General features: G+C 41.5%; 1 protein-coding gene across 19 annotated transcripts in view; it reads right to left on the bottom strand.

The window, feature by feature from the left end:
* The window catches only part of KALRN (kalirin RhoGEF kinase), a 513,896-nt gene that overhangs the window by 43,479 nt on the left and 445,941 nt on the right, over positions 1-24,476 (bottom strand). For 13 of the 19 annotated variants that reach the window (XM_083487460.1, XM_083487444.1, XM_083487443.1 and 10 more), the window contains 2 exons: positions 5,700-5,983; positions 4,555-4,659 (listed from right to left, as the gene is read on the bottom strand). In XM_083487460.1, coding sequence (XP_083343586.1) covers positions 4,555-4,659; positions 5,700-5,983 — 389 coding nt within the window. Of the gene's footprint in view, positions 1-4,554; positions 4,660-5,699; positions 5,984-18,352; positions 18,726-24,476 lie in introns of those variants that run through there. The other 6 variants (XM_083487455.1, XM_083487458.1, XM_083487448.1 and 3 more) reach the window with 2 other exon arrangements.

Here is a 24,476-nt window from a genome sequence, read left to right as displayed (position 1 = left end):
TATCCCTAAGAATACCTACAGTAGACATCTTGTCATTCTCCTCTGATACCTTATCATTCACTTAGAGCCAATCAGCAACTCAAATTAAAGTTGGTGAGAACAGAATTCCAAGTAACCGTAAAGGTTACTTCAAAATACAGCACAGAGGAGTTACCGGTACCTTATGGTGACCAATCTCAGTGACGTGAGGTGGAAAAATGTTCCAGTGCTCTGTTCTTCCACATAAACATTTCCATTTCTTAAACTCATTAGCAATGAATGGATACCAGTTGTAAATGTAATACTAGGTAAGTCTGGCAGTTTCAAAAGTTTTAAGCTTTGTTTACCAAATACAAGCAAAATAACTTGCTAAATGAGATCATTTTCCAGAGTGATCTAAACATTTTTGGAAAATTTTCCAACTCAATATATTTCAGAAAATCCATATCACTGCCTGATATCTCAGCTTAGGAAAAGCCTTAAAAAGAAATGAATAATACAGGTTACTGGAAATGTATTTAAGGGAGGAAACAAAGTAAAAGGCTCTTCTTCACTCTGGAGATTTAATCCTCCTCGTGTATACCATTTTACTGTACTTCAAGAGAAGTGTAACCACATCATTCACTCTTCTATCTTCTGGTTATAGGAGATGCTCAAGATTGCTTTCTTCAAAAGTTGTATGACAAAGTGACTAGACTACAGTTTAAGGGTTCCCTCCAACCCATGTGGATTTCCGCCTCAATGCTTAGGGTTAAATTTCATGTGATGCTTTGAGTCTCAATATGGCCAAAGTGGTTTTGTTTACAACCAGAATAGCTGTGGTTCATGTCTGGGGGAGGGGACACTTATCATCTTCCCTGTGGGGCATTTGTCTCATCAAAATTACCTCACCCAATTGTTATTTGCTTTAAGGAAGAAAAGACAGGCATGCATACATTTCCCCCCACAAGGCAAAACATTTTTTTTTGTGGGGTGAGGAGGAGAGATCTATTTTAAAAAATGGCCTTCAGGAAAACAGATAAGCATTTCCCCTTTCAACTTCTCATAATCCCCCTCCCCCTATTAAGCCAGATAAAAGTTTATTGCAGCTGCTTTGGTGGGAGGGGAAAACCTTGGGAAACCACTCACATTATGAGTAGTTTGACTCCAAACCAACATGCCAATTACTACACCACTCTTCAACAAACTGCATATATATGGTAATCTATAGAAAGGCACTTTTTATCACTCTAGTACATCCAGAAAACTGAGCACTCTGTGTTCCAATGAACGAATCAAGGTAATGCCAGGACTGCAGAATGCTCTCACAACTACAAGGTCACACTATCAAGTATGAAATACCATTTAAAGCCCAAGGCCTGTCTATGCCTCTTTTAGGGCTGTCACACCTAGCCACAATTAAAAACAGCTTGACTACACTGATAGGAAATGAAGGGCTCCCAATGATCAGCAAGCCCTCTCTCCGTAGAGCAACAGTCTATGGTGGTGGTTCCCAATTAGCTAATTACTGAGGACCCCCTATATTTCAAAAGCCAAGCCACAGACCCCCTACTTTTGAAAATTTTGATAACTCTATGGTAGTTACCTTGGCAAGGCAATTTTTTTGAAGAAAATGTGGGGTAGCCCCTAATAAGCAATGGATTTTAGGTATGCTAAAAACAGTTTTTACCATGCTGAAATGACAAAGATTTAGTTTTGGGTTGGGGAGACAAATTTAATTTTATTAAAGTATAGTAAGGTAAAGGTAAAGGGACCCCTGACCATTAGGTCCAGTTGTGGCCGACTCTGGTGTTGCGTGCTCATCTCGCTTTATTGGCCGAGGGAGCCGGCGTACAGCTTCTGGGTCATGTGGCCAGCATGACTAAGCCGCTTCTGGCGAACCAGAGCAGTGCACGGAAATGCCGTTTACCTTCCCGCCAGAGTGGTACCTATTTATCTACTTGCACTTTGATGTGCTTTCGAACTGCTAGGTTTGCAGGAGCAGGGACCAAGAGACGGACGCTCACCTCGTTGCGGGGATTCAAACCGCCGACCTTCTGATCGGCAAGTCCTAGGCTCTGTGGTTTAACCCACAGCGCCACTTGCATCCCTGATTAAAATATAGTGCAAGTGAGCAAATTATGACATGTCTAGCAGCTACTAAACCTAATTTATATGCCTACATTTTATATGCCACCCATCTGGCTGGGTTACCCCAGCCACGCTGTGCAGCTCCCAACAAAATGTTAAATACACACTAAACCTAAATGTGATGGGCATCTTTTTGTCCTGAACAATCCCTTCCACATCTGGTTCAATATTTCCTACTTTCATTCTCAAATCTGATTCAATATCAAGCCAATTTCTATGCATGTATCTGCAAAGATAAGTGGAACAGAAGGGAACTAGATGTTTCAAAACGTTTTCACCAAACTTCTTATATTCAGCAAAAACTTTCACCCAGAATTGGTCCAGCCTACATTCTTTGAAAAATGATTTCAATGAACCACCACAAGTCACTTCAACAAGCGCATCTTGCTCTTGTGAGGGATTATACTGTTGAGTATTGTATTTAACAAATAGGGCTGTCAATCAACAAATGACAACATCTAGATTTCCCCAGTAACAGCCCGCCCCTGTTTAAAGGATGGCCAAACCATTTGCCTAGTAACAGTGAGGTGTCTTGTCAGCCCTGCCCGCAACCTGTGCTCGCCATGAGGGAGAACACACTTTGTTCTTAATAACCTCCCAGATCACAATGGAAGTTGCTCGGGTACATGGCTTAGCAAGTGGAGGTCCACCTGTATCACCACCTTATCACTACAAGCATTCATTCACATGGGTATATGCACTGAAGAGCCCTGCTGGATCAGATCAAAGCTCTAATTCAGTACCCTGCTTTTCACAGTAGGCCTTTGGCAACACCATAAGCAGCTGGTACTCAGTGACATACTGCCTTGCCCCTGCAACTGAAGGCTGCATATGGACATCATGAATAGTCATCCTTGATAAGATTTATTCCCCATGAGTTGCATTACACATAGTGCTAAGGAGATCATTCCATCAGCACAACCACTCCTGCTTGCCTAACAAAAATATCCCTTCTCCTCCCCTTGCACACTGTTCTAGGACATACCGTTAAGTCCCTTGGCACTGGCGGGAATTGTTGTGCTGGCTTCTGCTAGTACAACAATTCAGCTGAATATGGCCCCATAAATATGAATTCATATGTATCCCCCTTTAAAGCTATCTAAGCCAGTGCCTTTTGTCACACCATGACACTGAATTTCGAAACTAATTATATTATGTCTTTACGGGTACTATTTTGTTTGCGTCAAATCTTTTGTTAATCAGTTCCATTGGATAACCAAGGGTTCTAGTATTAATAGAAAGATACTCTGCATCCATGTTTTCCACATCAAGTATAAGATGTCATCCTGTGCTCGCTTCATTGATTTTTTCTATACTTTAAAACCCCAGATTTTATTGCCCCTCTTCCAGCTGCACCCCTGATCATTCTGGCTCCCCCTTCCTGCATCTTTCCAGCCCTACAGTATTTTTTTGAGATAGGGTGACCTGAACTATATATATATATTGGGTGAACTTTAAGAGAGAATCTGCTGTTTGTGTCATACTGAAACGATATTGACTGTAGAACACTCAGTCTACTACTCCATATCTACTTCAGAGGCCCCTGCTGGCAACATTATGACTCATATATCCAGTCCCATGATGAAGTTTTTCAAACCTTGGGCACAACGTGCACCACACACTGCACCATTAGAAGTTATTGCCGCAATCACCTTTTCTTGCCCAATTTCGCTGCAACACAGGTGGAGACAACATCAGCATCATGCTAGAATACTGCATGTATGGCTGTTGCTGTACCACAGTGGTTTTAAGAAGTATTCTGGGAAACCCAAAAGTTCCTTGGAAGTTTATCAAGAATTTCTCGGTCAGAATACTGGTAACAGTAGGCAGGCTTCCCTGAAAGAAAGCTTGCCCACCCACTGACAAATCTTTCCTTGCAGCTGCGTATTGCAGGGCAAGTATTGGTTATGTTTTAGCAGTAACTCTCAGTTCATGTAAAGAAATGGTAAGGCGAAACAGATGGTAGAATCATAGAACTGTAGAGCTGGAAGGGGCCCCATCTGAACCAAACACTCATATTATAATACACCCCAGAAGCACCCACAAGGTCCAGAAATTCCTCAGCTGGCAAGTTCACATAGAAAGCTTTCTTCTGAACGTAACAACTGCTCTACAGAAAAGGCATGAAATGCAAAATAAATTAAAAAATCAAGCTACAAAGGTAAGCAGACTAAGTCACAAATATTCTGATTATGACAGGAGGGAAAGGAACGGGAAAATATCCTTGAGCGTTGCAACAATGGCCTTGAAGACGGATTGCTCAGTGCCATTCCTTCTGGATACAAAGTGAGGGTGTAAAATAACACATTTCAATATATAGCACCCTATTGAAACACCATGCCTGGTTCCCTGGATTCCAGGAGGTGTTTTTTTTTAAACACACACACAAAAGAACTCAAAGTTATTCTGAGGAAAAAAATAATGAAAAAAAGACCCGAGTCCTACCATGTCATCCTGTGTGGGATCATTATCAAAAATCTTCATAGGAGGAGGGAGTGGTGTATGAGATTCTTCATCTGGCTCATCTTCGCCCCAACCTTTCTTGCTCTTCTGAAAGCAAGGGAAATTTCATTATGAACAGGCAAAGTTGGACAGAATGAGAGAGTCCCCTCCCATAATATTTTTATGGTGTTGGAACTCCATAATCATACCAAATCAAATCCAGACAGAGGAGTGGGTTGTTGTGACAGATATAAAAAGAATATTTACCTAGCCTTTCCCCTCTGATGCCTAGTGAGGTAGAAAGGGAATTCCCTACATAAGGGAGTCCAATGCAATCCTCTAACCCTCATATTAGCATCTACATAAAACATTATTAATTTCCTTTAAAGGGGCAAGAGGATCTACAATAAATCATTCACTGCAGCATTAGGACTTCAAATTCGATCAGGAAAGACCACCGTGCTGCTTAAAATAGCAAATGTTCTGCTAACCAGTTCTCAAGTTCCTCACTGAACTGGATCTGACTGTTAGGCATGAAAAAAACTTTCTTTTTTTGAGCCTGCTACATTCCTGGGCATATATTTGAATGAGAACACTAGCTCCTTCCAGCAACCTAGTTCTATTTATTGATTTATAGCATTCCTGTATCACTCGCACTATTGGCAGAGCAACACTTTGAACCCCAATAGAATAATTTAAAATGCTTTGAGCAGCTATTAGAGCAGTCATAAAATACCCATAAATGAATCCATATCTGCAGCTGCAAAAGGAAGATAACAAATCTATGCAAAATGACCAGGAAAAATGTGATGGAAAATAAAAATGCAAGAGCTCTGGTTCCCTGCATGATCTATGGTGTTATTTTACATCACACAGCAAAGATGGTGGACAGTAGGCAAGCCCAAGCTTTGGAAGGAAGGAGCCAACAAACATAAAGGCTGAGGCCTAGGGAGTAACTAGTCTGGATGGGGTGATACAAGAATCCTCTTTATAGTGAGGATATAGGGCTTTCCCAGTTTTGATACAAGGATGGATGCTTTTCTACAGTTATTTCAAACTTATTCCAAAACAATGTGAAGAATCAAACAAAAGGAAGCTTTATGCTCAAGTCAGCATTCTTAAAAAAAGGTATCAAACTATGTCCATACCTCATCTGCACTGTCTCCCTGAGGCGTGGTCTCGTCTCCAGGCTTGGGGGATCCCAGGTCAAAGCTTTTCCTTCCTTCGCGCACTTTCTTCTGCTTCTTGATGTTACTGTCTGCCTTTCCACTATTCAATCGGCGTACTGGACTCGTTAGCCATTTCTTCAGTGTGTTGGTAGAGCGCTTTGGACCTGGGGAGCTCTGGATGGAATTGATGGATGAATGAGGCTGCAAATTGGCCACCGATTCAGATTTCCCTCCATTTTCATTAGAGGATGCTGAATAGGAATCTGCCAGAACAAAATAATAAAAATGCTAAGCAAGACAGGGTATTATGTTAGACAGTTCTTTCTGAAAATGGAAGCTAATTTTGTTGGTATAAATATTAAATCAGAAGGAGAGTGCTATGTTTAAAATTAGAAGAGAACACACAGTTAAGTCTAAACTAAGTGGACACTAAATGTACTCATTTCCCTTTCCACAGGTGTCCACCATCCCTTCCTGGTCTGTACTTATGGAACAATCTAAATCTATTTTACTGGCTGGTCTGTTTGTCAGGTATGAATATAAGGAATCTTTTCTCCATACAGAGGACTTCACAAATCCTCAGTACTGTTACTTCTCCTGCCAAAATCACGAAGAGTCCATTATGGTCAATTGGATGTCTGTCCATACATTCGCCAAGGGATGTTTGCTTTTTCTGGCCAAGTTAGGGGGGGCTAAGTCAACTTAACACTTCAGAGTTGCCTATCTGTAAAAACAGCTGGCACTGGCTTTTCACTGTTACTGATATTTTCAGCCTATGCATTCATATTAAGTAGCATTAAACTGACAAGAGATAAGCAACCACTGAAAATGCTTCCACTCCGCTATCTTATGTACGATAGGCTTTGGACATTTTCCATTCACAGAAACCACATGATTTGGAGGCGGGTGAATAACGCAAACTATTATCAGAATGCTGTTTGTCAGCAGATTCCAAGGTCAGACTGGTTGATCCAACATTCTGAAGATATATGCAGGATACAAGCTTGTCTTATTCCACTACCAACCATTCTAATTTTGCTGAAGTGCTTTATACTTGGTGTGTGCTCACTACAGAATTAATAACATTTGGTACCCCTTGTTTCAACAATACCTCCTCTAGTAAACTAGTGTTGTACTTTGGAACAGACCCAACTGTCCTCTGTTCTGGCACTTGGATCAGCCAATTACATTAAGAGTTGCTGAATTAGTTTATAAAAATACCAACATATATGTGGGGGCTTGAATGCCTGGGAAGGTGCCATATTGACATCTCTATACAATGAAGCTTTGTTCCATCAGGACTGCAGCCCTGTGTTGAGTGAACAAGCATTGCTAACTGGAAGAACATTTTACTTGCCACACTGTATTATTTCTGCACAAAACTCCAAATGACATGCTAAAAGATCCAAGGCATGTATATGTTTGATCCAACATTCCAACTATGCATTAATTGATGGGCAATAAAGTCATCAAGCACACCCCTCCCCTAAGCTTGAACTAAGTTTCTCTGCAAAGGTACCAGTTTATGAAGTTTCTACGTAGTAAAGCAATTGTTCCAAAAAAAAATATAAAAAAATCAACCCTGCATTTACAATTTCATATTGACTTTTTTTAGGACTCAAAATATGCCAAGTGTATTTTGAATATGTTTCCATGTTCAGTAGTAGCCATCTATGTGAGTTTTTTTAAACCAATATTTGAGATATATAAAAACTGGTTAGGGTTTCAATAGCAATGTATATTACACACACACACACACGATTCTGTCCCACATGGAACCTTTGGGATTGAGAGGGTTATGCAATTAAAGCATTGTGAAGTATTTTGGAGAACTGGAACAACCTACAATGAGGGGCAAAGGGAAGTCACAGAGCCTAGGGCTTGCTGATCAGAAGGTCAGCGGTTCGAATAGCCCGCGATGGGGGGGTTGCTCGATCCCAGCTCCTGCCAACCTAGCAGTTCGAAAGCATGTCAAAATGCAAGTAGATAAATAGGTACCGCTCCAGTGGGAAGGTAAACGGTGTTTCTGTGCACTGCTCTGGTTTGCCAGAAGCGACTTAGTTATGCTGGCCACATGACCCGGACGTTGTACACCGGCTCCCTCGGCCAGCAAAGCAAGATGAGCACTACAACCCAGAGTCGTCTGCGACTGGACCTAATGGTCAGGGGTCCCTTTACCTTTACAATGAGGGACAGCCAAAATGGTGCACTTCAGATGGGATGCTGGACTACTACTACCAGTATCCCTGACCACTGGCCGCGCTGGCTGGGACTGATAGGAGCTGTAGTCTAGCAACCCAAGTGGAAAGAAAAGCAGTACTGTAATAGCTAACCTTTCTCGTCTTTGTAACAGTTTACCCATAACACAACGTGATTAGCTGAACCCTAATTATGGTTCGTGGGCAGGCTCTATGTAAGCAGTCTCCTCCTATGTTTAGGCCTGCTTAAAGAATTGAAAATCATGGACCTGCTGTTTTTGAAGACAAAAGTATCAAGGCCTGAAAGTAAAGTAAATATGATTAAAAGAAAGGACATGCCTTAGATCAGAATGGAGTGGGTAACTCATGTAGCAGCAACTCCATGTGGACAGAGCTGTCTTACTGCTATTGATTCACAAAGAACTTCCATATGCACAAACTTTCTCAGTCACTTTTTAAGTGGTCAGACAAATCCCAAATGCAGTGAGGAGAGTTTCCTTAGAATCACAACAGTGTTTGGGACAGTTCTTGACGCACATGAGAGTATACAGAACTTCAGTCTGACAAGTACCCTACACATCTGTGACTTAGAATACTGCACACTGGTTGCACTTGATCCAATACTAGATATATATAAAGATATGGTAATTTTAAGGCTTCTGATGTGTTCATATATACCGGTAGATCCTTTGCTAATTTGGTAGGTTAAGTTATTAGCAGTGAAAATATCACCAAAAAGTATGTGACTACAGTTTCAAGGTCAACAACTTTGAGTGGACCAATCCTTAAAAAAGGTCAGGCAAAATGGTTCAACCCTTATGCATGTCCACTTCATCAAATCTGGCCCTCTTTGAAAAAAATTTGGACACCCTTGCCTTAGTGGAACTGCTACTGCAAGTCAAAGCATCCATTTTTCAACCATCTTCTACCAACCTACGCAACCAGGGCCATCTTTGCCTGGGGGTCCTAGGCACCTGGGGGCCAAATTCTGGGGGGTGCCAGGTGCCCGCCGCTGAAGCTGCCTAAGCTCTTAACTATCTACCTGTTATGAAATAATAAATAATTTTGATCAAGCTAGAAAAACAAAATACATATATACCTAGGTACAGTGGTACCTCTGGTTAAGAACTTAATTCGTTCCGGAGGTCCATTCTTAACCTGAAACTGTTCTTAACCTGAAGCACCACTTTAGCTAATGGGGCCTCCCGCTGCCGCTGTGCTGCTGTCGTGGGATTTCTGTTCTCATCCTGAAGCAAAGTTCTTAACCCGAGGTACTATTTCTGGGTTAGCCGAGTCTGTAACCTGAAGTGTCTGTAACCCGAGATACCACTGTATTACAGAAATGTATACCTACTGTTTCACTAAAGGACTTTCAACTTTGTGCGATCATTTATCAAAGGTGCGCCGCGCCAGCGCTTGTCATTCAACTAAATTTGGGGGCGCTGGGTGGATCTTTGTATCCCGGCGGCGCATATGCTAAAGACCCCACTATATGCAACCACATCCTTCAGAACATCCCCCCCTCCATCTCAAGAATAGTTTTTCATGAGGAATAAGGGGCTTAAGTAGGAACAGGGAATCAGTAAAAAATGGGTGCCTTGCTAGGGCTTGTCCAAGACATTTGCCAAAAGACAAGATGGTACCTCATCTCATCCATGTACAAAAGCCATCCAGACTGGCAACTGAATCTTACTTCAACACTGGCAAGAGGGCAGCATATTTCACCATACCTGCAGGCAAGCTATGTAGCACTCATAGCTCTGTCCTCCAGTGTCTTGCTGCCACTCCCTACTCTTTGAGGCAGTTGCCTCACATTGCCTGATGGTTGCTGGGCTGCCTTCTACCTCATGCAAATGGAAGTGTTTTCTGTCAAGGCAAATCTACCCTTGAATACAACCCAATATATGTGCAGGTGATAATTTTGAAAGAAACCAAAATGAGGAGCAAAACAGCTCTCAGAACCTGCACATCTGCTTCTTCATTTTAAGTCATAGTTTGGCTTATTGTTAGGTCTGAACCAGGTCACTGTCTGGATCCAGAGAGAGAGCACGCTACACTGAAAGGTTTCAGTGAGACACTAAAACTAATTGTTCATACAAAGAGCATACAAAATCAGGTAAGGAATTTCTCAATGGCAAGTTTCCTTACAAGTTTAAACTTCTGGCCTGCTCCATTAATATTGCCAATTTAGCCTAAGCAATAACTTGTTTCTGGCAAGATTCCTTAGAAAAACTATGGTTTTGTATTGGGGTGGTATTTCAATTGCTTCTCATTCAGGTGGCTTCCTGAATCAGCACTTTTGCTTTAGCAGCACACAAGCCATGATCACAAGTTCCCTTTTGCTACCCACCAGTAGTAAGAAAGAAGGTAAAGACAGGGTGGGGGCTGAATTTTTAAGGGATGTAAGATTATTATGTCAAGAGCAGACTGTTTGGGTGAGTATTAACAGGTGCACTACCTCCTAGATCAAGTGGGGGGTAACTAATGAATATTTAAGGCAATAATATGACTTTAGTCAGTTCAACAGTAGAAGACAATAATCTAAAACATAAAATTCAGCTAGGCAAGTAACGTCCGCCACTTACATAAAATTTTATAACCTCAAACCAAAAGCATCAATCAAAGAATGTTATCTCCAGCAGATAAACTGTAGGATGAGATAAGTTCCCTTTTGAAAACTGGGGCTTCATCAAAAAATACATTCAAAGTTCGGGCTGAAGATAATTCTAGGTACTTCATTAAGCTGTGACACCACAACTCCACAGAACCTATTTCATAAAGTGTATATACCACTAGATCGCAAGGAAAAACCTCACATGTCCTGTATTTCAGGATGGCTCTGCTCTCTAAAGCCACAGCTCTACAGCAGCCCTTTTTGATTGACTGACAACAGGGTAATGCCACAAGGTGATATTTACCTACGGTTACTTGTTCTTGGAAACTGGTTCTTAGCTGCAAACCCAATTGATTTAAAGGCTTCATCAAAAGGTGTGGATTTTTGTGCATAATTATTTTAGGACTACATACCTTACTCCAAGTAAGAAAGAAAGACAGAGAAGCCATCTCCATTTTTACCTTGATGCCACTCAGAAGTTTAAGTCGCAACCTGTCTGTCAGCTTCAAGGATGAGCAAGAAACTTCAAACCTCCAAAATGGACCATAAACACACCTCTAACAGAAACAGGCTAAATACAAAGTGGCAGTTTGCAAACCTGTTATTACTTAGATCCAGAAAGGAACAGAAAGCTTGTTTAATTCTAATGTTTTGTTTATTTCATCCAGGCTGTCTAGGCCAGGAATAAATTTTACTATCAAAACATTAGTGTGCAAGAATTTGCCTTCCCAGCCCATTAGAGAAATTGTGATTATGAGATTAACATGATTTTTTTTTAAATAAACACCTAGCAAACCTCCACTGAAACTCATTCTGCTCGTCCTACAGTGGTTTCAATGACCATGCATTTTAGAGAGGTCTCTTATTTAAGTAAGAAAGCTTGGAGCAACATGAACTAATCAACTTATAGTACTGTCATATAACTATTATTTACTCTGATTGAAAAATGGAATTCTGCCAATTAAAACAATCAATGCCTTATCAGGAGAACTCCTTAAAAAAAAATAGCTTGCCCATCCCACCAAAATCCCAGATCTAGGGTTTAAGCACCAAAGAAAGGCAAAAGCAATTATCTTTCATTGAACCAATTTCTGCTGGCAAACATATTCTTAGCTGCAAAAATGTATGTGTCAGAAACTGAACCTGTCCTATGGACTGGTAAGGAAAGAGACCTCAGGTCTGTAGTGTAACATATGTTGCCTATATGAGGCCCTGGCATCTTCAAATGAAGAATCCTGAGTAGTATGCTAGGAAAGATGTATAGAAACCATCGAGCTACTAGGTATTAAAAATGGTACTGGGTCATACTGACTTACACCAATGAGTCATAAGAGCAGTTTATTACATAACCAATAATAGAATCCTCCTGCATACTCCCAAGTCTTGCACCACCTTAGTTTTCTTACAGAAGTGAAGAGCAATTTTGGAAATTACAAGGATGTGCTCCTAGCTGAATTTTATACTCAAGTATTTATCAAACTATGCTTCTTTAGTGTTCTGATATGCTGCAAGAAAAAACAGGCACCCTAAAATTTTACACATGACCTTACTCTGGACTGCAATGTATTTAATGCATGCCTCCCTATAGGTAGAAAGAATAACAAGGATGCAGTGAAACTTAGAATCGTAGAGTTGGAAGGGACCCCAAAGGTCATCTAGGCCAACTCCCTGCAATGCAGGAATCTCAGCTAAAACATCCATCCAACCTCTGTTTTAAAAACTCCAAGGAAGAAGAGTCCACCACCTTCTGAAAAAGTCTGTTTCATTGTTGAACAGCTCTTACGTCAGAAAGTTCTTCCTGATGTTTAGTCAGGATCTCTCTCTTCTTTTTAACTTGAAGCCACTGGTCCAAGCCTCCAGAGCAGAAGAAACCAAGCTTGCTCAATCTTCCATGTGACAGCCCTTTAGATATTTGAAGGTGGTTATCATATCTCCTCTTGGTCACCTCTTTTCCAGGCTAAACATGCCCAGCTCCTCAGCTGTTCCTCATAAGGCTGGTTTCCAGACTTTTGATCACCCTCCTCTACACACATTTCAGTTACCGTGTTCAGCCCACAGCATTATCCTGATCCACCAAGCTTGCAACTCTATCAAACAAGAAATTAGATTTGTCTGGCAGGACTTGTTTTTGGGAAACCAATGCTGGGTCTTAGTAATCACAGGATCCTTTTCTAAGTGCTCACAGACCAAGTGCTTAATTATCTGTTCTAGGACCTTTCCTGGTATCAACATCAAACTGACTGGTCAGTAGTTACCTGGGTCTTCATGAAATCAACATTAGAATCTACACAGTACAGTGGTACCTTGGGTTACATACGCTTCAGGTTACATACACTTCAGGTTACAGACTCTGCTAACCCAGAAATATTACCTCGGGTTAAGAACTTTGCTTCAGGATGAGAACAGAAATTGTGCTCCGGTGGCACGGCAGCAGTGGGAAGCCCCATTAGCTAAAGTGGTGCTTCAGGTTAAGAACAGTTTCAGGTTAAGAACGGACCTCCAGAACGAATTAAGTACTTAACCCGAGGTACCATTGTATATTATTTACTTGCACTTCCATGGTAAAATCTGAGCTGTGTGAATTTAAGGAAGTTACCACTACCAAACAAATAGATTACTGCTACCAAAAAAGTAAGGGATGTGGGTGGCGCTGTGATCTAAAATGCAGAGCCTAGGGCTTGCTGATCGGAAGGTCAGTAGTTCGAATCCCCGCGACAGGGTGAGCACCCATCTGGTCCCAGGTCCTGCCCACCTAGCAGTTCAAAAGCACGTCAAGTGCAAGTAGATAAATAGGTACTGCTCCAGCAAGAAGGTAAACAGCGTTTCCATGCACTGCACTGGTTCGGCAGAAGCGGCTTAGTCATGCTGGCCACATGACCCAGAAGCTGTCTGCGGACAAACGCCAGCTCCCTCGGCCAGTAAAGCGAGATGAGCACGCAACCCCAGAGTCATTTGCGACTGGACCTAATGGTCAGGGGTACCTTTAATTTTAACCAAAAAAAGTAGTAGTTTGCCAGAACACAAAACCAATAGGAACTGGATAGCCTTTTAAGATTGCTCTCTTCAAAAATTGGAAATGTCTATTTAGAAAGCTTTTCCCAAACTTCTGACAGCAGAGGCATACTGACCTACCCCTGAATTAAACTGGGAGGAGCACATCAGTCTTAAAACCCCATTCGTTTACTTTTAGGGTGTAAGTGTAAGAGAGGAATCCACCCTTAGAAGAGCCTATCCATGCTTTCTACATGAAGTCACTGATCATTCTGACATGTTTCCTGATTGAACACTGACTCATGTAAAACCACCTCTCTTGCCTCTTGCCATAGCCTTTTGGTTGGACCTAGGCCAGCACCAGCAGCTCCTCATATGCTGAGTAAAGGTGGCCAGAGAGAACATGTGGTTTTGAATTTCATAGAATCGAATCAGTTTGGCCTTTAAAAACAAACCAACAAAAATAAACAAACTATTTCTCATGCCCAGCAGATGCTACCTAATTTATTTTAGTTAATTTATTACATTTTATCCCATTCTTACTTCAGGGAGATCAAGACAGTTTATATTATTTTAGCCCTCACAACAAAAGCTCTCTAGTAGCTTAGGCTGAGAAAGTTTGGCTTGCCCAAGGTCATTCAGACACCTTCCATGACTGAGTGGAGCTTTGAACCCGGGTATTCTACATAGAGAAACTTTTAAGAACAGCAGCATGGTTAATCATTTGCAAATGGTCACAACTGACAGCTAGCAAGACTGTGAGCCAACCAACATAATTACAGGTGGAAGGCATAGCAAACAATCAGGTGGCAGGCAATTATTTCATAGCATACGAGTATGAAAACAATTTTCTTCGTGAACTCTGTTGACTTCTGTTCTTAACAAGCTGGTGTCTATAGAGTCTTTTCTGCTTCATGTAGTTGTTCAAGTCAGCCAAGCAGGAAAATTAACTCGTTTCATTGATCCCTACAGAAATCCTCTTGAAAGAACACAAGTCATGGACCATTAACCAGACAGCTTTTCCACTTTTGCAAGGAAAGGATGGGATTTGGGGAACTGGGGAAGCTACAGGTATAACTAGCTGCTCCTGCCTACTTGATTTGCAGCTTGAGAGAAGGGAGGCTGTTCCAGGAATTTGGCCAAGTGCCTTGAAATTATGACTCACAGCAACCTTCTCTATTCCTTTCATCCTCTGAATATAAATTATCATACCCAAGTTGTGTGACAAAGGTGTATTGAAGTCAACATGATCAGTCAGCTATTTAAAAGTATTAATTTGTTCCTGCCCTTTCTGGGTCAACTCTGCATGATTTCAGATAACAAAAAACAATGCAGTAGGCATCTAAAAGCCTGCCACATAGTGCCTGCCACTACATTGAAAGTGGCTGACAGAAGCCTTCAACCACACAATTAAGCCCAGTAGGGTGATTTTATTGTTTTTAGAGTTTGCTGAAATGATGTTATTGTTTTTAGAACTTTGCTGAAATGATTTTTTTTTAAGAACAGGGATTTTTTTTAGAACACAGAAAATTCCCTTTTAAAGCTCTGTAGCTATATAGCCACACTAGCTTAACAAATGGAACTGTTGTTTAGCATCCACATGCATGCTACTGCAGGACTTTCTGCTTATTAATTTCTCCCACTGACAATTTGTGAGTAGTTTACCAACCATACCAGTATGACCAGAGTGGGCTCTGTTAGAAGAATGCTTAGCCACTTTTTGACTCACTTTGTATAGGATGGTGCTGGCCTTGGATGATGTAATCTGTTCCAATAAGAAATTTGTTTCATTAACAGATGAACTGGAAAGGACCTTCACAGCTGAATTTGAGAGCCAGCAAATGAAGATGCTCTCTGATGCTCTGTGAAACAATGGAGCTTGTGTTGAGCTGACAGCTGCTTGGAAAACATGTGTATTATAGCTACATTACAACAACTGCTACTCTGAATTATTCAGAAAATGGGTGGGGATGATACTCTCTCCCCCCAACATAAAACATCACTGTATCAACAAGGGATTTTCAGAAGGAAATAAAACTGGCAATGCTACCTGAGCCACTGAAACTACTACATTTTTCTCCAACTCCAACAGGATTGAAAAAAATCGAAGACAAAGTTTAATTATAGTTGGATACACATTTTATTGAAAACTCTTATAATTCTGAACAAAATATGAGGCACAGCAATACATTCTCATAAAAAGCAAGATCTATAGAATGCCTGCTTAGTTTGAAAAAGTGAAAACAAGCAGGTTCATGTATCTGCATCAGGGATTCAGCATGTGCTGGGGTGGGGGGGGTGGGGAGAAGCAGAGAAAGAATAGAATAGGTGCTGCAAGCACCAACCTGTCTGGTGAAAGGAACAGATGTATGATTATTAAAAAAATTATTACACTGAAGTCTCAACTTTTGTATGCAGTTTTCCAGGGTGAATATTTTCCAGATATTCTCCAAGAGATGTGAAAATGGGTCTGGTCACATAGTTCAAGCAGTTTTCCTTCATATGAGGAAACACCTACAGCATTAGGACTGCTATTTCTATGTATAGTGCCTACGACATGAAATGAGTGCTGTAGAAGATTATAGAAAGTCTCACTTAAGCACTTAAGTATGAGTTCTATGCATACCTGTACAGGTGATTGAAAGGAGTCTTCCTCAACCTGGTGCCTGCCCCTCCAGTTACAGGATGCCTAGCTCCATCATTTCTGACTGTTGTCCATATTGGCAGGGGCTAATGGAAATTAAGAGTTCAACTAGTTTTGGAGGGTACCAGGTTGAGAAGCCTGGGTTAAAGAGTCAGACCCGATTCAAGTCACCTCTTACTGGATATTATCTACCAGTAAACGAAGTATGGTCATTTGACCTTTTGATCCGCCCATTGATGGGCAATATTATTGATGAGACTTACAACTGCCTCTTTTTCTCTTCCTCTAATATAACATAACTTGGCCCAGGGTTATGGGCTAAACAGTATGCAATATTTAATAGCAACACATAGAAGTGAGCTGGGCTCAAAAATGTATAAAAGAGGGTTTCAAGGAAAAAAGTAACAGTGGCTTTATTCCAGGTAGCATGAAAGCATTTTGTACAGCACACGCACAAAATTAAGTTTCATTAAATCACCTATCACATCACGTAGTAGGCAACTGATAGACCACCACCCTGACAAATACAGTTCCATGGCACTGAAACAAGCCCTTCTGAACCTAGCTATTGCCTTCAGTCACCAGTCTTACTGAAATTTGATCCTCCCACCCGGTAGAGATATAATTCTCAGATTGCAAGATGAGCCAATTCTCCACGTAATCACCCTCTCAAACAATGAAGAAAGAGTGATAACCAATTAAATCTAAATAAAATTTAACATTGACAACTAATAGAGATGCTATTTGTAAGCAATTCACACACATATATTATGTTCATATATGCACTGCCCTAGAAATTGCCCTACTGCTCAATGAAGAAACCAAGAGAGAACTCTCCTTTCTTACAAATGGTTAGATGAACATGCACTGGGTCCTACCCAAGTTTGGAGGGGGCCCAGCGCACACATGTGATGTCACGTGGTAGGAGGAGGCCCAATGGGGCCAGCCGCAGCCTGCCACAGCCTCAAAAAGGCCTGCCAGGACCTTGGGAGGGTCCGCCATGGCCTGCTGCAGCTGCAGGAAGATCCAATGGGCCCCTCTGTGACTGCAGAATGCTGAGGGGGCTCAGGCCTCTCCTTGAAAATTTTGAGGCAGGCTCGGTCCCCTGCCCCAAATTTTTGGGTGGTCTCGGCCCCCTGCCCCACATTTTTGGGTGGCCTGCCCCCCTCCCGATGGCGCCCCTGGTTAGACATGAATAAATGCTGACTGGCTTCCATGCTAACCTAAGGTTACCAGATTTTTTTTCAATGAATCTGGGGACACTTTAAATAAATAAATAAATAAATAAATAAATAAATAAATAAATACTACACGTCCGGGACATTGATGCTGCAGCGATGGCAGTGGCAGAGGGGCAGCCGCCGCCTTGACCTCAACCGCCACGTTTCCCCTTCCTCTGAGGCTTCTATCTCCTTTCTCCATGAGCCTGGGCAGCCCATGAGTTGTTGGTTCTTCGGTGGTGGTGGGGAAGCGGTGTGTGGTGGGCCAGGCATGGAAGGCAGAGGAAGGCCAAGAGCGGCAAAACCTCCCTTCCCATTGGAGCAGCCCCAATCCCATTCCTACTTGCCTGCAAGCATGAGGGGGTGGGGATTCCTCAGCTGGGGAGGGAGGCTTCCTGTTGCCTAACTGAGAGATCCCTGCCCCCTCCTGCTTGCACGCAAGCTTTGATAGGCAACGTGAAGCCTCCCTTCACAACTGCATGCAAGTAGGAGTTGGAAGGCTGCTCCGATAGGCAGCATGAAGCCTTCCTTCACAGCTTAGTTGCTGGGGTCAGGAAAGGTGGAGGCAGCCTGGAAGCTCCATCTTAAAGCCCCTGCACCACCATCACATGGGGACTACCAAGCAGCTCCTGAAGCCAGCCAGAGTCAACTGCTCCAGGCTGCTGAGACTGCCACTGCTGCGTTTCCCGGGGACATTAGATGAAATCCGGGGACATTCTGGGGATGGAATTTTCCGGGGACTGTCCCTGGGAAACAGGGACATCTGGTAACCCTACGCTAACCTCCTCTGATTAGATTCCTGAGAACATTCATTATGGATAAAGTCAGTTCCGCATGTACCTCTAACATTTATTGCCTTTTAAAATCAGAGTAGAAAATCAGTTATTTGGTACAGTGGTTAAAATGCTATCATTTTAACAAAAAAGATAGTTAAGGTGATTTTAAATTATTTCGTGTACAATGAATTAAATCTATACAAACCTATTTATTTAGAAAGTACACTTAAGATTATTTTCAAATCAGCAGCTTGGACTCCAAGCTATGTGTTGAAAATACCATTACAATACAAAGTCAGTCTTCTAATCAGTGAAGCCCCTCTGCTGGTAGAACTTTCTCTCTGGACCAATCGAGAAGCAGAGTGGTGTGATAATGTTCGGGTTCCGAAGTTACAGCTGCCCCCAGCCATAGTTCCTTACTGAAGACTCACAGGGCGTGGGGCAGAGCCAGTGGATGTGCTAAATCCATGTGTGCAGGGCCTTCTAAAAAGTAGTCCAACAAATCAACCCAAAAGTCACGTGCGCACACACTTTTTCGAGTTCCCCTGAACTCTTCATCAGGCTATATGGTAAAAAAAACACAAAGGGGAGAGAGAAAAGAGGCTGTTGTTCAAGCCATCTGGGTCTGCATCTGGTAGGAGACTTTAGTTTGAGGAAGACGTAGCAGAACTCAAAGAGATACTTTTAACTTCAGGATACTCTACAATGATGATATTATTGCACAAAATAGAGTATAACATCCACCTGTGATTATTCAACTGTCTTAAAGAAACCAGTTAAAGAAGTTTCCTCAATTTCTTGTTATATGTAATATTTAATATCTATTCATAGGCTCGCCTGAATTAAATAATTTCTTTTTGGCCATCAGATGCCAAGACTTAATTAGCAAATAAGCTTCTACGTGCACTGAAGCAAGAAGATTTGTGTATTAACCCTTACATTTCATTCCAAAGAACGTACAACTTTGACAAAGTGCACAAAAACTGCTACAGTAAAAAAATGGATAGCTTACACCAATATTCAGCTTGCAATTGTTGGCTTGTGAATTAAATATGCATACTTGAGGTTTATACTGGCACCAAGAGGAAGACAGGAAATACAAACACACCCTTCTTGTAACCAGGGTGTGAAAGGGGCCCAGTTAATCTCTCTTTGATTCAGAAGGTAACCAACTTTGTGCTCTTTAGCGTCCTACTTCTCAAACCCACAGAACACTAAGGTAAATTTAAAAAGAAAAAACAACCCTGCAAAGGTTAAACTTATTGTAAATTGCTACATTATTTTTTCTGAATCAATTGGTAGTTTAACGATACTCCTATAAATAAAATAAACAAAACTTCTAATAGTTAATCTCATTTGATCTCGTGTGTTGTTGTTTTTTGGTAACCCATTGTTTTCTCAGCTGGGAGTTATTTGTGAAACTTTGGTTCTTTACAAGACTTATTTTCCTTCCTTACTTTTACATGCTTCTTTGCACCACTTTTCAAAGTCAAGGACACTCAAAATAATAAAAAAGGATGCCTACACCTGGTTTAACATCAATGACCTATAACATTAACTACATTTTATCAGTTTGCCTTACTGCAAACTGTCCGTAAAGCAAGTGTGGGGAAGCTTTTTCAGTCTGAGGGCCATATTCTCTCATAAGGAACCCTACAGGAACCACATATGTATGTTGGGCAGGGTCAGGGACAAAAGTGGACAGGGAAAATGGGTAGGACACCTACCGTTGTACAGTAGGAAAAAGAAAAGAGTGCTAAGTTCTTACTTAATATAAGGCAGGGTTATTCACTTTTGCAGACCCAGAACAAGAGACTATTTATTGATGAACATGGCAAAACGAAACATCACAAGGAAAATGAAAGTGACCACAAGAACAAGTTAAAGGATGGAGTCTTGGCTCCACTCCATAAGAATACCATGACAATATTTAACACTATCATTCTACACAGTGATTTCCACATATACACCCACCCTTTTCTATCCAGACAAACAAGAGACATTTATCACAGTTCAGCCAGAGAAAAACACTTAAGGAGGGCACAAAGAAAGGCCAGTGGTCTAGGGAAGAGTCCTATCGAGCTGGAGAGAGAAGGCTGGAGGTTCTCTACAGCTGACATAAAAGTATGCCTCTTTTAAAGACTCTTTATGCTATTATTTCCCATGTCAACCTATTCTTAGTGCTACACATCCTGTAACTACACCCACCTGACAAAGGAAAGAACTACATTTTGCAAAAAGAAACCCCCCCCCCCAAAGGACTGCAGAACTACCTGTAGCATGTGGTTTTCCCCCTATGAAAGCATCACAATGCCTACTATTGGTTGGTAAGACAGGGTTTCACCAGACCACGCATCTGAGTAATTCCAGTTGCTTCCTCATAGCTATCATTCAGGAAGCACAAGGAAACCTGAGGAACTTGTTCAACTATCTTAATCTCCACCATCTTTCCCTTGCCATGCAGAATTTCAAAACAGCCAATTTGAACACACATTTATATTCTCTGCTTTATGGTTCAACTGGAAAACTAAAATGTGAAGCCTTCAGTTCCCTGACATTTCCTCGTAGGAAATGTGGTGCAAATCATACCAGTGCAGGAAAGAATTTGAATCAGAAATATATTAATTTTCTTGTCAGTATTTGACCACTTCCTTAACACACAGACACACACATCTGGCACTCCTAGCATTGCTACTCTCTGGTATATGACAGATCAGTTCTCAGAAATCCTTGAGCAAGAGCCTTCATTCACAATAGCTTCTTGTATGTGACATAACTATGGCTGTAACTAGAGGTCCCAAATAAAGCCTGTTGTGAGCAAGACTGCAAGAAAGCGACGTATTATGTGTGACAGAACACTATTAACAGCACCTCATTAGAATATATTGTGCTCGTAACCTATATATTAGGTTTTTGCATCACACAAATAATGTTCAGAATAGGGAACTTTTCTTTCAAATTTAAGGAACAAGTGGCAAACCTCATTCTAACTGCCAGTGTGCAGCCCCCACCTCTCAAAAGTGGGCCTTCGAAGCTTAAGAACAGGTAGGCTGCTAGCCAGTAACCTAAGTTGCATTCAGTCATAAAAGTTTATGCTGTTACCATTAGTGTATAAAACCTTTAATGACTTAGGACCAGTTTATTTAAGGCAGGTACCCCCAAACTCAGCCCTCCAGATGTTTTGGGACTACAACTCCCATCATTCCTAGCTAACAGGACCAGTGGTCAGGGATGGTGGAAGCTGTAGTCCTGAAATATCTGGAGGGCCGAGTTTGGGGATGCCTGACTTAAGGGATCACTTAACACACATTCTTGATCACTTCAGTCTGTGGAACTTGCACACACAATGTTTGTTCTGCATTTTTGAGGAGTCATTCCTTCGGAGTGGCAGTTCCTATGCTCTGTAACTCCCTACCTATTGAGGCCAGAAAGGCACTTTTATTATGCTGTTCCTGCCTGTTTCAGCAACCTATACAGATATGTGATTTGGTTACATCTGCTTTTAAATTTGATGTTTTACCAAGTTTATTGTTTTTACGTGCTTTTAAATGTGTTTTTATTTTATTTTTAACTGTATCGTATCACTGATGAGTTTTCTGCCCTGGGCTCCCTTCAGGAGGAAGCATGGGATATAAATCCAATTAATTAATTAATCACACAGAGAGGGGGGTTGTTTCTAAATGGCATATCTTGGTCATTTTACAGGGCTGCTATGACAACAGTTGCTTAAGAGATGCATTTACAGAAATAGAACAAATTATACAAGTTATTTCGTGTATTTATTGCAGTAAGTGAATCACTACAGTTCTTTCAACCCTGGCAGGGTTAGGCTAGAATTGCTTATTATTTGCTCTCACCTCTCTCCCACAGTCACCTGCAGTGCTCCGCTACTGAGAGCAGTGCACAGATTATGTGGCATGCCTTTGCCTTGGGCAGCTGTGGGAAGCCCTGGGCATCAATTAGAAAACCGCTTGCACAGTTTCCAGGAAGAACAAAACTAAGATGTTATTATAGTTAAGGCTGTGTGTTGATCCCAGATCTCTTGGAGGGTAGTTATTATGCCTCTTCTGATTAAAGACACCACACACAACTCCATCTGGAAAACCTGTGATTCGGGACAGGCTAAAACCTAGTTCTCACTGAGATGATAGGTCTGTGTCTGGGCACAAGTGGGGGCTCACATGATTTCAGTGTTCTTCCACTGGCATAGAAAACTGGCATCTCAGGGAAAGCATTCTAGCCTACATTTCTCCCCGCCTTGTCTATTGTTTATGAACAGGAATTTTTTTAAAAGGGATGAGCATTCAATCATAAAAGTTTCCCCATCTGCAGTGGTGCTGCCTAGACACATTCACGACCTTAGAACCACACCTCAAAAAAGCAAGAGGGACAAAAATCTAGGGACTTGAAGAAATATTTAGCTTGGTTCATTTCATGGCTGCCCAATGACACGTGAAAGCTGCTCAACAGCATAATATAGACTGCCCTTAGCTTCAGAATTTGGAGGAATTCTGTACCCTACCCTAAGTTTCTCCTTATATACAATGCCCTCCAAGTTTTTCCTCTCGTGTGTCAGACCCTGTGGTTAGGGACAAACACGTTATGCAAGGTTCTGCAATTTACTGATACAGTGGTACCTCGGGTTAAGAACTTACGTAATTTGTTCTGGAGGTCCATTCTTAACCTGAAACTGTTCTTAACCTGAAGCACCACTTTAGCTAATGGGGCCTCCTGCTGCTGCTGCGCCGCTGGAGCACAATTTCTGTTCTCATCCTGAAGCAAAGTTCTTAACCCGAGCTACTATTTCTGGGTTAGCGGAGTCTGTAACCTGAAGCATATGTAACCTGAAGCGTATGTAACCCGAGGTACCACTGTTGACCCAAATCTTAGATTTCCTGTACTAAATTCACTTTCCCTTTGTACTGGCCACTAAAAGTCTATTGCTTAGGTATCTTAAGCTGCTAATGCATTTCACACACTTTCCCACAGGCTTCGGTCACGAACATAGCTCAGAACTTTCTCCTACTCAAACTTTTTGAGCTTTCATAGCTTGTTTAAATAACACAGCACTGTGGTACCTTATCAGTATTGTACTTTGCACTGAGCAGCACAATCCAAATAATCATGTTCATTGCCCCCTTTTCTTCTTAAATTTAAACCCTCTGATGAACTGCACAAATCCATCCGGACACCCTTCCTAAACATTAAAGGAAAATATTACAAAGAACCAATTGTCATTTAACCAGTTGGCATGTTATGTCCAAATTTTCAACTTAGCCATGAACTGGGCAACCCAGTAAATGTTACCACCTCAGCTTCCACATTTATAGCTTGGAAATTATATTACTATGATGACATTAAGTATCTGATCACTTTAAATGATCAGTTGATTTAAGTAAATTGTTCATTCACTTCAGCAGAGTTTTTAGGAAGGGTGCAATTGCTACTGTGCAAATCATGCATTTCCCAACATGCCTGAAGAGCAAAGGAAAATGCCAGGGAAAGGTGAGGGGGAATCTAGACTTGCCAGGTTTAGGATTTTTTTCAGTTTGCATTGCAAAATTTTCTGATGCCCTAGAGCAGTGTTTCCAAAAGTATAGTATGCATACCTCCAGGGGTATGTGAAAATATTTCAATGGGACATGGCAGATTTTTTTTTACTTTATCATAAATAAAATAGTAGTATTAGGACTACCCACAAATTATCTTCACCTGGGAAAGGGTATGCCAGTAGAAATGAACGCTCAAAAGGAATATGCAATTAATTTAAGTTTGAAAAACACTGTCCTAAAGAGCGGTTTTATTTAGCTTGCCTAATATTGTATTTCGAGTTGGTATTTATTACTTGCTATTATTAATGAATTTACAAATCCATTGTGATTTAGTAAAGATTACAGCTCAAACCTGGCTAAAATACAACTTTGTCTACTATCACTATCATCATCCCTGACCACTGGCCATTCTGACTGGGGCTGATAAGAGCTGCGGCCCTACATTTGGAGTGCCACAGATTTCTCATCCCCGGATTAGAGTGTTAGACTAGATCTGGGAGGTTAAAATCTCACTGAGTGACAGCAGGACAGTTACCATCTCCCAGCCTAACCTATTTGAGGGTGAGGCCCCGGGCCCCGCAGTTCCCCCAGAAATAAACACAGAGACATGCATATGTTGGGTTAGTGGGATAAATAAAGCCACAACTTTATTGGTTACAGATGTGAGCGGTTTGGCTTAGGCAATTTGGTGAAGCAAGACTATATCCTGACTCCTGCAGGAAGTCTAAAAAGGTCAACCACTGATAGGGGGAGCCCTATGA

Source organism: Podarcis liolepis, assembly GCF_965112155.1.
Source record: "Podarcis liolepis genome assembly, chromosome: 1".
NCBI classification, from domain to species: Eukaryota; Metazoa; Chordata; class Lepidosauria; order Squamata; family Lacertidae; genus Podarcis; species Podarcis liolepis.
Note: the sequence above shows the minus strand (reverse complement) of the source record. Positions and strands in the feature narration are given on the sequence as shown.